The sequence below is a fragment of the Mastigoproctus giganteus genome, chromosome 5 (assembly GCF_048544385.1).
Source record: "Mastigoproctus giganteus isolate SK-2022 chromosome 5, ASM4854438v1, whole genome shotgun sequence".
In the NCBI taxonomy this organism is placed as follows: Eukaryota; Metazoa; Arthropoda; class Arachnida; order Uropygi; family Thelyphonidae; genus Mastigoproctus; species Mastigoproctus giganteus.
Window position 1 is genome coordinate 88,676,895 of NC_143579.1, and position 14,023 is coordinate 88,690,917.

Consider the following 14,023-nt stretch of genomic DNA (forward strand, 5'->3'; position numbering starts at 1 on the left):
AATATGCATTAGATGTGGCATTTTTTACATTTGAGATTGACTTGAATTTCCCTCTATTTTTGTGATATCCATTGTCAGTTACTTAGTTTAGGCCTCGCAATAATCAACATTTTTCCCTCTAACATTGTGGCAGCTATCCTGTTAAACAAGTGCCTATTGACATATATTATGAATCATTTCATTTTCCTGGTTTGAGGAAGTTAACTGATGTATCATTCTCTATATATGAAATTTAGCATTACACTAGACAGAGGGGATTCTTTTTATGTTTAAATATTTAATTGTTTCACGTATTCATTTTTTGTACTAAATTCAAAGATGTCTGAATTTTTCTAATGTTGTTCATTAGAAAAATGAAGCATAATGTCCTTCATTATAATGTCCATTATTATTTTCCTCCTACACTATAACTTGTGACAGTTGTAAAATAGTTATTAATCAATTAATGCTCATTTTTCAACAGGCCTGCAATAGCATCTTGCTTCTTATCCAAATGGTAGTTGATCTTTTTGGTCTCTGGGCAAAGCTGTTGACTGTAGCTTCTGTCCATTGATGCTTCTATGTCTGACACTTATTAGCAACCCAGTTTTATCTAACTCATTTATCAATAATCTTGGTAATTCACCTCCTACCATACTAGACACTGCACTCAGTATGATCATCTTCTGATACAAGGATGTTAGAACAAGTATGCACAATCTTGATATCAAGAAAGCTCCAGGATTTGATAGCATTTTTTACACCTCTTTTGTGTTGTCTCTTTACACTTTCTTATTCTTCTGGTGTTTTTCCTTCTACATTGAAATTTGACATCAAATTTCAATGCAGAAGTATTTACTCACATATTCTTACGTCCCATTTATTTTTCATCCCCCTAACTCCACTGTTTCCAAATTGGGAAATCTGTCAACTGCCAATCTGTGTACTATCCTGAAACCTTACATCTGATCAATGATTGTCATTATGGATTTCCTCATTTAACAAAACTTTGATTTCCTCACAAAGTATCCACTGGTGATACTTTGTGTTATGTTGCTCATATTTGGAGAAATTCAGTGGAAAAGTTTGAAACTCAAGCAGATGCACTTGAAATATCAAAGACTTTTAATCATATTTGACATAAAGATCCTCTAAACAAGGTTCAATCTTATACCCCTCTCTCTCTCTCTCTCTCTCTCTCTCTCTCTCTCTCTCTCTCTCACTCACATCTGTGTGTGTGTGTGTGTGTGTGTGTGTGTGTGTGTGTGTGTGTGTGTGTGTGTGTGTGTGTGTGTGTGTGTGTGTGTGTGTGTGTGTGTTACAATTTTATAGCCCAGATTTTCTCTCTGGAAGCTCACAGTGGGTGATGGTAGATGGCTCACTGTCCTCGTCATTCAGTGTTATTTATGCTCTGAACCAATGCTGGTGTTCCTTAAAGTTCAGTTCATTCTCTCACACTTTTCCTTGTATATGTTAATGTTCACTTCTTCCACTGACTGGAAATCCACTACTCCAGCTAATTTCTAAAAGCACGACATCCGTCCCTTCCAATTATCCTTCCGTTGCACTTTCTTCTTCTATTCTATCCAAGTTGGAAAAATCTGTGAATTGCTAACTCAATTAAAAGAACAACAGACATTACAGAAGTTCTTTTCACATGCATCGTTTTCACCTTTATTTCTATTCCTGTTCCAGCCACAGTCATTGCTTATATGCATCGCAGGTTACTCTTTTTTCTGTTTTTACAGAAAAAAGAGTAACCATGCCATTACTTCTTGTTAATCTTACCCTTCCTTATTGATTCCCCCCCCCCCATTATGATGCATTAACTTTGTCTAAATTTCAATAAATCCTCACTTCCAAGTTAGGTCAGTAGTAATGCTATGTATTATTTGGCTGATTAAAAATCTGCTTTTCAGGCCAAAACTGATGTCAAGATACAGTGGTTGTAAAAAGTATTTACATGTCATTTCTTTCTTTATGCAAGGATTGAAAAAAATAATTGAACATTTATATTTCTGCAAAAGAGGCTTTTTGTGTACATTCTTCAAGAGTATATTTGACATTAATTAAAAAGATAATCTTTGAAAACAATGACTTCCTATCATAGAAAGCATTTGCACAACAAACAACATTTTTATACACATTTGTACTGTAAGCAGTCCATTGACTTCTGTGATAGCCTTTTATCTGTTTTACATTGAATACACTAAATCCTGAGTGGTTTGAACACAAATTTCCAGGCACATTTGCATATATGTATTCTAAGCACCTAGAATACATATCTTCATCATGTACGTCTGTCTGTCTGTCCATCCTTATTCATGCAACAGCTCAACTTCCAGTGGATGGATTTTCATGAAGTTTTATGCTTAATTCCTTTAGATTTAGTTCCTTCATTCATTTATATTATTAAGATAATCAGACAAAGTAGAAATCCATCAATTATTTCTTTCTTACATACAATGTGTGCAGTAAAAGAAATTCATAGATTAAAGTTAACTAACAATGTTGCATTAATAATACTTTTAATGCAGTATTATAAGCTTTAGACAGTTTACACATGCTTTACATGTATTATTATGTAAAACTCATGAATGCCGAGTTGCTTGTGAAGCGATATACATATTGTGTGTGTGTGTGTACACACACACACACACACGGTGTCCCAGGAGGTGAAAGGATAGTTCATTTTAAGCAAAAAAAAAAGTTCGTATAAACATGTGCCCTATGCTGAATGGTTTCCGAAATAGAGCTACTTTAATGTACATTTGTTTTGAAATTGGCGCAGAATATTTTTCTTCTCTCCCATCAGACTGTGCCATTTGATTGTCAGTTGCCAGTAATCAGTTGATTGTTGTGACTGTAGAAGTGACTCAGACTGCGAGTGAATCAATGAGTAGTGTCAGTTGTCAATTCTAATTGTAGAAGTGTTTGCTAAAAATTCCGCACACTTTTACTAATGCCGAATATGCAGATATGTTTATGACTTCTGCAATGGTAGTGCCCCTGCTGCTGTTGAAGAATATCGTCGGCGCTTTCCTACACGTCGAATTCCGGATTGTAGAGTGTTTTCCAAAGTTTTCAACACATTGTGTGAAAGTGATATGCTTCCCAGTGCTCACATTTCATCTGAATGCGGACGTGAAGAAAATGTGCAGGAATGGGAACACATTCCAAAACATGATTCAGCGTAGTCCTACAATTAGCACACAAAGACTTTCTGCACATCTTGGTGTTTCACGAACACATGTATGGCGACACTACATGAAGAGAGCTTGTACCCATTTCACCCACAGCGTGTGCAAAATCTTCACATAGGGGGCAGTGCCACGCCATGAATTCTGTCATTGGTTAAATGCCAATCGTGAATTGCTTCCATCAATACTATTTACTGATGAAGTCATGTTTACCCAGAATGGAATCAACAACACACACAACACTCATTGATGGTCGCACGAGAATCCACATGGTACAGTGAAAACAAATTTCCAAGTTCGTTTCTCAATCAGTGTGTGGTGCGGTATAATTGATAACCTGTTGATAGGTCCGTTATTTTAGAACATCGAATGTCGGGACACAATTACCTTCAGTTTTGCAAAATACATTAGGTGAACAAGCGCCTCCGTAGCCAGGTGGGAAGGAGCAGCAGTGCGTAGCACACGCCTCTTGATTAGACCGGGGTTCGAGCCCGTCACCACCAAATACGGAGCATGCGGAAAGGTCAGGGAATGACCACCGTACCGGAGCAATATGGCCTTAGTTGCTAATGCTCCAAAAAATAATAACAATAACAATAGGTGAACAACTAGAGGACATTCCTTTGGCCACATTGTGTACTATGTACTTTCAGTATGACAGGGCCCCTTCCCATTCTACCAGACATGTGAAGCAACATCTGGACCGAATATTCCCTAATCGGTAGATTGGTCGTGGTGGTGCCATTAACTAGCCACCAAGATCTCCAGACCTAACCCCATTAGATTTTTGTTTATGGGATTGGATGAAGAGTGAAGTGTACAGAAGAAATGTGGATACAAGAGATGGTCTGCTAGCTTGCATAATGGACGCTGTTGCCCATATAAAAGAATGTGAGGATACACTTAGACAAGCAACACGCCATGTTCTCATGAGAGTAGAAAAGTGCCTTGAAGTTGATGGTGGCATTTTTGAAAATTTATTATAAACTGTTCCAAATTTGTCATTTGAAAAATAAATATTCAAATGCTTCTAACTTGGAAACCATTCGGGATAGGGCACATGTGTATGTGAACTTTTTTGCTTAAAATGACCCATCCTTTCACCTCCTGGAACATTGACCTTTTCTCCTGCGACACCCTGTATATACAAATTCTTTGTTCAGGTTCTTGTTATTTTGTTATTTGTTATTTGGTTTTTAGGAGCATTAGCAACTAAGGCCATATTGCTCCGGGATATGCGGTGGTCATTCCTTGACCTTTCCGCATACTCCGTATTTGGTGGTGACGGGCTCGAACCCCGGTCTAATCAAGAAGCATGTGCTACGCACTGCTGCTCCTTCCCACCTGGCTACAGAGGCGCCTATGTTCAGGTTCTGTTTACTGAGAAATTTCAATGAACTGTAACCCGATACTCTCCCACCTCAGTCACAAATTATACCATCAAAATTTAAATCCAGTTTTATTTTATATTGCTGTATATTGTCCACATGATGAATGCTGAGAATTTTTACCAGTTATGTAAAGGAAATGGTTCATTTAATGAAATCTAAAAAAAAAAATTTTTTCTTACTACCTAAATCCCTACAGATAATGTTTTTGATATTCTTTACTATTCACTGGAAAGGAAAGATAATGGAAACTATGGGCATGTCCATTTGTCATCTTGGTAATATAGAAATCATACAGAGCAGTTCATGCAGGTTAAGATTCTAAGTTTGATGCCCTTTCAAAATCTTTCACCATTAGTGAAAAATCTAAATATAAATAATTGTAGAGGTAGAAAATACCCGAAATCTTGATGTAGAAAATTCATTCTTGGTTAAAGTTGTATAAGTAAGTATGGAGGGAAATAAAAAAAGAGGTTTCCTGGTGCAAAACAGTCTTGAAAGGACAGCTTTTTTGTTGTTGTTATTTGGTTTTTAGGGGCATTAGCAACTAAGGCCATATTGCTCTGGGGATATGCAGTGGGCATGCCCTGATCTTTCTGCATCCTCCGTACTTGGTGGTCACAGGCTCAAACCCCGGTCTAATCAAGAAGCTGTGCTATGCACTGCTACTCCTGCCCATCTGGCTACGGAGGCGCCCAGCTTTTTTGTGAGCAGAAAGCAAAATAAATCAAAGAAAAGAAACAATCAATACATTAGCTGACAAGAACCAGCTCAGATAGGTAACATCAAAAATGTTACATAAATATTACATGTTAAATGTTATAGCATGCCAAAGAATGGAGAATCAATTGATTTGCGGTTAGGTGGGATGAATGGTAAAATATTTTCAAGACAATTCGTGTATAAGAAGAAAAACAAGTGTCTCCCAGTGACTTCCTTCTCTTCCTGTGAGGAGAAGCTATTATATTTTCAGAGGTTTGCAGTAGCATTCATACATTCTTGTCCCAAATTGCTTGCTAATAGTAATGATGCAACTCTTTGACAATATTGGACCCTGTATTCATAATCCCAATTTCAAAATTTATAAGGTTTGATAAAAATCCAATTATGTGGTGCCACTAACCTTCAGCAAACTAACTTGACTGTTATATTGGAAAAAGAGTTGCTAGTATTGCTCCATCCACCTATCTATTACATCAGCGTTTCCCAAACTGTGGTCTGTGAAAAATCATAATTAATAATTAAAAATATAAAATAGAATAAATAAATTTTGCAAATCTGTAGTGTACACCACTTTTGTTTCATAATTTTTTTTTTCAGTTATTAATATACTGGCATAGACTAATAATCAGATAGGCTGTGGAACACTTTATTTTGGCAGGCTTTGCATAGAGAAGTATGCGTAGAGGTAATGACATCTAAGAAAAAATGTAGCAATGTAGTGATCTAATATGCCATTCGTATGCGATTTAGCCTGGAGCACAGGGGGTTGGGGGGGAAGCGAATCGATATCATAACTAAACTCACTTCCTTCTATAACTTTTTTTTGATAATTATCAGTATTTCAAAATATTATTATTAAAATGTGACCATGGATTTGTAGTTGAAAAAAGGAACTTTAAAGTGAGAAGCAAAGTATTCCAGTAGCGCAACTAATGTCGATTAAAAAGAACACAATATTGTCACACTTCAAAGTGATGAACAATTGCAGCCTTTTGTTCCACAAAAATCCGAAGGGGAAAAAACAGGAACCAGCTAATAAAAGACAAAAATGAAAGAATAATGACATTTATTTGAATTTTGGCTTTACATGTGTTTGAAATAAAGATGCTCCTGGTGCACATTGTGTCATATGTAATAAAATATTAGTAAACAGTTTTTTTGGATCCTGCTAAACTTGTGTTTTCTAAGTGTTCCGTGACTAAAAAAGTTTTGGAAACGCTGTATTAGATCATAATTGACATGAAACTCTTTCTTCGTCTAATTTTATTTTTGGTATGCTTATTTGATAAATGACTTTCATTTCTACTTACCAAAGGCCTAGCTACATTCAGTGATTTTGTAAATTCGCAAAAGTAACCAAATTTTATCTGCAATTCAGCTTGATCTCCTATCGCAACTGCAGCATTCTATTGATGACTTCCACCGTACTTCTGAGGATATTGCTTTCACAAGTGTTTGGTCGTGTTTCACTGTAAATTTTTGCGACGAGCTGTGTTCATCTGCAACAGCAGAGCAATGCATCAACATAAGAGGAAGCCTTTAATTTCTGTTCATGTATGTAGTGTATCATCTCTTGGACCATTCTTAAATTTTATGAAGTACATGTCTATTTCATTTCAGTTAAACCTGTTTTATGTGCAGAAATTTTCCTATGACTTTATGCTGCATCTTCAGAATAACATCAGGGGATACATACCCATTTTCAAAAATATATAAATAAATCTAAGGGAAAGTGAAAATCAAGCAAGCGAGCAAACAAAAAATAACAGAATTTATGATAATCAGTATACTTTCATTCCTTGATGAATGGTTAAAAATGATTATCACACAGTACAACCATGCTTTGTTATGCTACATTTTCAGATATAATGCAAGTGTGACCATGAATAGGAATATAAAAAAAAATAATTCAGTTATGATATGAACACAGAGTTCAAAATAGATGCTACCAATGGCAAACTCCATACATCACAGAGGAACAACCAGCTTCTGCAGTGGTTTCAAAATATGGGCTACTGAGCTTCTGTATTCCCTCCTGCTGTATATTTCTGAATCACAGTTATCCCAAGCACTCCCTTTTCTTTCTTTCTTCCTCATCTTGAGTGTGGTACAGAATGACATCCTCATTTGGTGTTTTATTCTGGGATTGTTTAATTTGAATATTGTGATAATCAACATTAGACCTCAGTTGCCATTTTTCAGCCCATCTTCCTAATTTTTCTAGTTCTTGTTACAGGAGTATGCCCAGATTCCTGTTATCAAGCACACTGCCAACCTATGTATATCTATAAACTGAGAAATTAAGCTTGATATGCCCAATCTTGTTAATAAATACAGTGGACAGTGTTCATTATGATCACTTCAGCAAAGCTTAATTGATAACAATAAAAAAAATGATACAAGAGTGCAGCTGTTTAGTGTTGCTTAATAATGCAGAATGGAAATGTGTACATAATATGGAAATGGACAGAAATAAAACATTAAAAGCAGTATAAAATAAGTAGACTGTCCACTATTTCTTTGAGAAAATGATTAATTAAACTGTAATCTATACAAATTATTAAAAACAAGGGAAGAAAATATTAAAATCAATAATTAGATAATGATTAATGCTGTACTGTAGAACAGATTGTTAGGAATACAGATACACTACTTTAGTTCACAGAATAATGAAACCAAAAATGATACAAACTGTAAGAAGCAACACCAATAACTGGACAAAAAGAAATATACAAAGAACAATTAAAGAAAACATTAAACATAAATTGGTAGGAATCCAGATACAGTACTTTCTTTTCTAGAGTAATAACACTGACAACTATACAAACTGTACAAAGAAAAACCAGTACCTCTGACACATGGGACACACTATGAGTTAGAGTTCAAGTACGCCGGCACTCGCTTCCTCATGTACATAACACGTACATAACCTGTGATAAGACAAATAAGCAATAACAAATACCAAAGAACTGATATACAATAAACTATATATATATATATATATTAGTCAATTTTATTTAATGATATCTATCTGTAGGGAATTAGGTGTATAACGACCAAACTAACAAATTTATAAAAGTAAACTAGCTTTAGCCTGGACGGCCTATATAAAATTATATTAATGAAAATGGAAATAAAAATACAAATGATGATGATGAACAATGAAAATAACAATAAAAAATTATAATAAACAGTGAAAATTGTAAATAGCATTCTCTCACTTGGTCATCGAACTGCTACTTCTTCAGGGGCTTCGAGCAGACCGATAGCCAGACTAAAAAAATGTCCCATACCTACCCGTTTCTTTTGTCCACATTCCGAGCAGACCGATAGCCAGACTAAAAAAATGTCCCATACCTACCCGTTTCTGTTGTCCCCATTCCAGTTTTGCCTGATTTTAATTTTTAGGTGATTGTATCGAAATTAATCGAAATTAAATGGGAAGTGCTAATAAATGAGAAAAGATAATATATGTTAAATTTAAATTTTGTAAAAATAGTGTCGGAATCGGCAAACTGGGATAGGCAAAACAAAGCCCAACAGGTATGTATCAGATTAAATGAGAATGGGTTCTTACTTCCTTCTTGTTCTGTGGTGGTTAGACTGAAAAGGGATCAATTCCCTCCTTCTGGTTGTTTTATGTATTGATTAAATGATACTGCGCAGCTGCACTTTTCATTGACTATGGCATGATGGCGAAATTGCTGTAGGCAGTACACCCTATGTCAATGCAAATGTTCTGATAGCTTTGAGTGGGTTTATATTTGAGTTAGTGGGGGGTCCTCTGATGGCGGAAGTAACCTATATAAATAAAAAATGAAATGATGTGTTTATACAAGTACAATAAGTGTTAGTATGATTAAATACAAGAAGTATGTTAATGAAAAAGTTTGTTAATATAGGAAATGCTATCCCCTGGACAAGGGCCGGTATATCTTTTCTAAGGCATAACGACCCGTGTATATATATAAACTGGTGTGCATATATAAAAAGCGGTGTGCACTATATTGAACAATAATGAGCCCACCACTGAATCAAACCCCAAGTGACTCCATTAATTACCACTCTGCTCCTTTTGCCACTTGACCACCCCTTTATTCATAGCCAGCCCAGTTTCAATATGTACAGCAGTCTCATCTTTCTGAAGCTTTTACTGAAATCAGAGATGTGAGAAATATCTTTTCTGCTCAGGTCCCTTGTTATTGTGTCATAGTAGCCAATCAGATTGGTCAGACAAGGTTTGCATCACTGATCACTGATTTTAATCAGTGATATAAACCTTGTGCAAAGAAAAACCATAACTCTGACACATGGGACACTGTGAGTCAGAGTTCAAGAACCCCGGAACTCACTTCATCTGCATGTACATAGCCTGTGATAAGACAAATAAGCAATAACAAATACCAAAGCACTGATTACAATGAACTTTATATATATATATATATAAAGTGGTGTGCACTCTATTGAACAATAATGAACCCACCACTGAATCAAAGCCTGAGTGACTCCATTAATTCTTACTCTGCTCCTTTTGCCACTTGACCATCCCTTTATTCATAGCCAGCCCCTAATACCATACTGTTCCAATTTGTACAGCTATCTATCGTGTTTCTGAAGCTTTTATTAAAATCAGTGATGTGAGAAATATATTTTCCGCACTGTTCCCTTGTTATTGTGTCATAGTAGCCAAACAGCTTGGTCAGACAAGGTTTCCCTTAACATCTGTCCTGCTATTGCCATCAAGATCTTTGGTACATTCCTATCTAGATGATCCTGCATTACTATTTTAACCACTTACTCCATTATTTTCTCTGTTCTTGAGAAAATAATGGAGTAAATGGTTAAAGTAAAGCTTACAGGTCTGTAATTACTCATTTTGTTATTTGATTCTCCCTTGTTGGCCTTAAGTGCTGGCAAGCATTTTCTCAAATGATCAGGCAATTTACTCAGTGATCTGATAATGCACTTTAAAGTTATTTGTTTAATTACATTTATTTACTTATCCCTTATTTCTGAACTTAATAATTCTTTCTTTGTTTCTTAAATTAACACAGCTGATCCTACTAATTTTTTGCTTCTTGGTCACTTGAGACCAACCCCTCCTGTGTCCATATGGATTGGCCAGAAACCTTGAAAGAAAAATTCACCTGTCAAAGATTAAATGCAGAAAACATGGAGAGCACAAATACACTTACAAATATCACTTCATCCTGGTGACAGACAAGGATAATTCTGAAAGCAGTATGGAAAAGAACAGGCAGCCTGCTGTGTTATATATTCTACAGGAGATCAGGTAGGAGGAAAAAATGTCTTCATTCCTGATTCAAAATGGCCTGCAATGACTGATATGGATACCTTAATAGCAATTGCAAGTTACAAATACCCAGAGAAACTAATGCATACAACAAATGGAAAAGTAACATAGTGGTAACACCACACAATACACTAAACAACTCAAGAGGAGTCATCTCCGAATGCGATCTTCTGCATATATTTGATACATACCTTATTCATTCAGGTATTACATGTGACAGAAATATGGTCATTCATATGTGGTATGAGCAAGCACTTTCTTATACAGAAAACTGGATCCAATGAACATGGTAGCAATGAGTACAACACACCCGCACTAACTTGTCCAGACTGTAGGGGGGAAATACCCAGCTTACACAAGAATGTGTAATAAATGGCAGTAAGTAAAAACAATATGAAAGAATAAGACAAATAAAGAAAAAATACACCAAGAAACAAGGAAAGTGACCCAGACTCACCCACTAAAGGGCCCCAGGTACCAAGTGAATTTGTGATCAAGTGTCTTTGCCAGTAAATTAGCACTCTTTCTTGGTGAAATAAAATCGTTTCCTCATTTTCAACATTACATTAACACTTAATTCATTCAGTAAAGAAAGCATTTCACTAGATCAGAAGGAAAAGTAACTTTCTTTCTTCTCTTAATTTTTTTGTTTTATTTACTAACCCACTACCGCTTGGTCACAAAGGTGGCACAGCTCATGCCTCCATGTGCCGGGACCAGTAACCTGGAGAGGGAAAGTTTTCCCTTCCAGGGCAAAATGAAGCAAACAGTTCCTAAAACCCAATAATCAACTGGGTGCATAGATGAGGGACCCTTACAGAGCAAAAACTGTTGTAGACTAATTTTGTTGCAACTAAACATCAAAAGACTGACATAGCCAGAATCAGAATTCTAACTTTCCTTATTATTCATTTTACCCAAGAACAACCTATCGAGAAGCTCTTGCCATTCTAGTGCAGAAATGCCCAGAAAGCATAGTAGGTACCCCCAAGACAGTTTGTCACTTAAGATCAGGAAACTTACTTGTTGAAGTGGCCACTGCTCAACAATATGAGCATGCTCATATTGTTGAGCAGTTGCATATTATTGTTCAGTAGATTGAGCATGCTCAGTTCTGATGGAATTCTTATCGTTTATTCTTATTATTCTTATCTGACTGTTCCCATGAGGGGGGGCATAAATTCAAATTGAGGCAGGATGATTACATAATAGTTTTATAAAAGTTTGCTGTTTGCCGATGGGTAGTTGACTGCTGGAAGAAACTTCTATTTAATGTTGTTGTTGTGGAAGTGAATAGTCTGAATAAATTCTGATAAGAACTAGACTAACTGTTGGAAGGGATGGATTGATGAAATGGGAAGGGTGTGTTTTTTTTTTTTTTTTTTTTTGCTGATGCTGTATAAGCTTGCTTTGTTGCATCATTTGCCACCTTTATTTTGAAGTTATTATTTTTGTCTAGTTTAGTATTTTCCGCAAGACGAAAAGGTAAATTTTTTTTAATATTATGCTGCATGCTAAATTTTACTTCTTTACTTTGTGAAAAGGAACGGGGATAGACAATAATTTGAAGCTGATGATTTGAATCAGCTCTTTGTAATATGGCATCTGATACTGAAATAGAATTCTATTCAAGTGATGCAGATTCGGAATCACATTCAGATGTACTGGCTAATGTACGAATTCTACAAACAACAGATGTCTGTGTTATTTGGAGTGATGATTCTTCACACATGAAATCCCTTTTGTTTACTTAAAAGCAGCACCTTCTTGTTTCAGTGGTGCCCCAAGGTATACAGAAAGGACACTTGCAAATATAAATGACAAGCAAATATTTTAAACTGTGAATTAGGTGTTAAAATTAGGATACCAGAAGCCTTTTGAGGTGAAACTGTTTTCAGTGCTGAACATCACATAGATAAAAGAACAATATGTTCCACTCAATTTCTTTTTAATCTTCTCTTGTTAATCAAAACATTATATTAAGGCATGAATGTTTCCAGTCCATATTTCATTTCTCTAAGAAAAGAAAGTTATAGTATCAGAGAGCCATGGTTCTGCCATGTTCATTGCAGCTTTTCCTATTATGTCATGCATTGCAGACAAAAATATTTTCTAGCATGACTTTATATTTCTTGACAAAGTCATTCTTCATTGTATGGGTTTTAATGTATGGAGGGGGAATGGAGACTGTTAGCAACTGGGGTAGCGTCACTACAGTTTTTTGCCTCTGCTTGAGCATTAACATCTTAATTTCTTTGTTTTTATTCCTTTTACTTAACCCAGGAGAAAAACTAATGGTGATTTGAATGCATTTGTTATATTACATGTTTATTTTCCTTTAATAATATATTCTCTTTTTTTTATTTTTATTATTATGAGTATTATATGTATTATATCACCAAATGCAGGAATGTGCCAACTATCCTGGATTTATGACAAAATTCCGTGGTGCCAGTCAGACAACTGATAGTTCTGCTGATCATGTAGATTACGAAAATTATAGACATGTTTGTCACAAATGGCATTTCAAGATTACAAAGGTAAGAGTCAGTTGAAATTTCTTGCTAAATTTGTGATTATATTATGCTAGAAAGAAAAATTGGAATCTCACAGTTGCAGTTCATTATACAGTAAAATCCCTCTACAATGAATAATGAAATTTCCCTCTAAAAAAAAATATTTTTAGATCCGCATTGACATCCCTTATTGTTAGTAATGTCAGACTTGTTTGAATAAAAAAGTACTACAACAAATTATTTTTGAAGTTTGTATCTAAAATATACTCATTCACAATGAACTCAAAATTTTATTCTAAAATTATAAAGGGCACTGCATTTCTCTTATTGTTAATATGAGTATAGGATAGGGTGACCATATTTTTTTTAGAGAAACTAGGACATTCCTATTTTTAAAAAGAGGACAAAACTAGGACATTTTAAACTTTTTTATTAACAAAAAATTATAAACGTTATATGATTTATTGATAAAATAGAAATTTCTTCTGATAAAATGAAACGGACATTCTTTTAAAAATACACTTAATACTTTTAAAAAATATCTAAGATTTTCGGCTGATTAGTTATTTGAAATTCTTAAAATTCTTGCCATTTCTTTTTCATATTATGTGTAATAAACAATAAGCCTTTATTTACTTCAAACTGTAACAGGTTTCTTCCCTTTTGGTCATTGAATGTTCATCAATGAAGACCGAATATAGAAGGAATAAATACTATAATTTTTAATAATTCAGAACTTAATTCTTAAATTTGACAAAAAAACACATTCCTTATGCAGTAGTTCATCAATTTCTTATTTCTGTCATGAATTTTATACCATGAAATTAACTGAATAGCCTTGAAGAATGGATAGGGTGACTATATATTTTTTATGAAAACTAGGATAGCAGAGGAAGAAATTAA

At 34.9% G+C, this 14,023-nt stretch overlaps 1 protein-coding gene across 4 annotated transcripts in view; it reads left to right on the forward strand.

Moving 5' to 3' along the window:
- Positions 1 to 14,023, forward strand: part of tho2 (THO complex subunit 2-like protein) — a 1,047,711-nt gene that overhangs the window by 532,911 nt on the left and 500,777 nt on the right. For all 4 annotated transcript variants that reach the window (XM_090374101.1, XM_090374103.1, XM_090374104.1 and 1 more), the window contains one exon: positions 13,013 to 13,144. In XM_090374101.1, the coding sequence (XP_090230227.1) occupies positions 13,013 to 13,144 (132 nt within the window). The remainder of the gene's footprint in view (positions 1 to 13,012; positions 13,145 to 14,023) is intronic.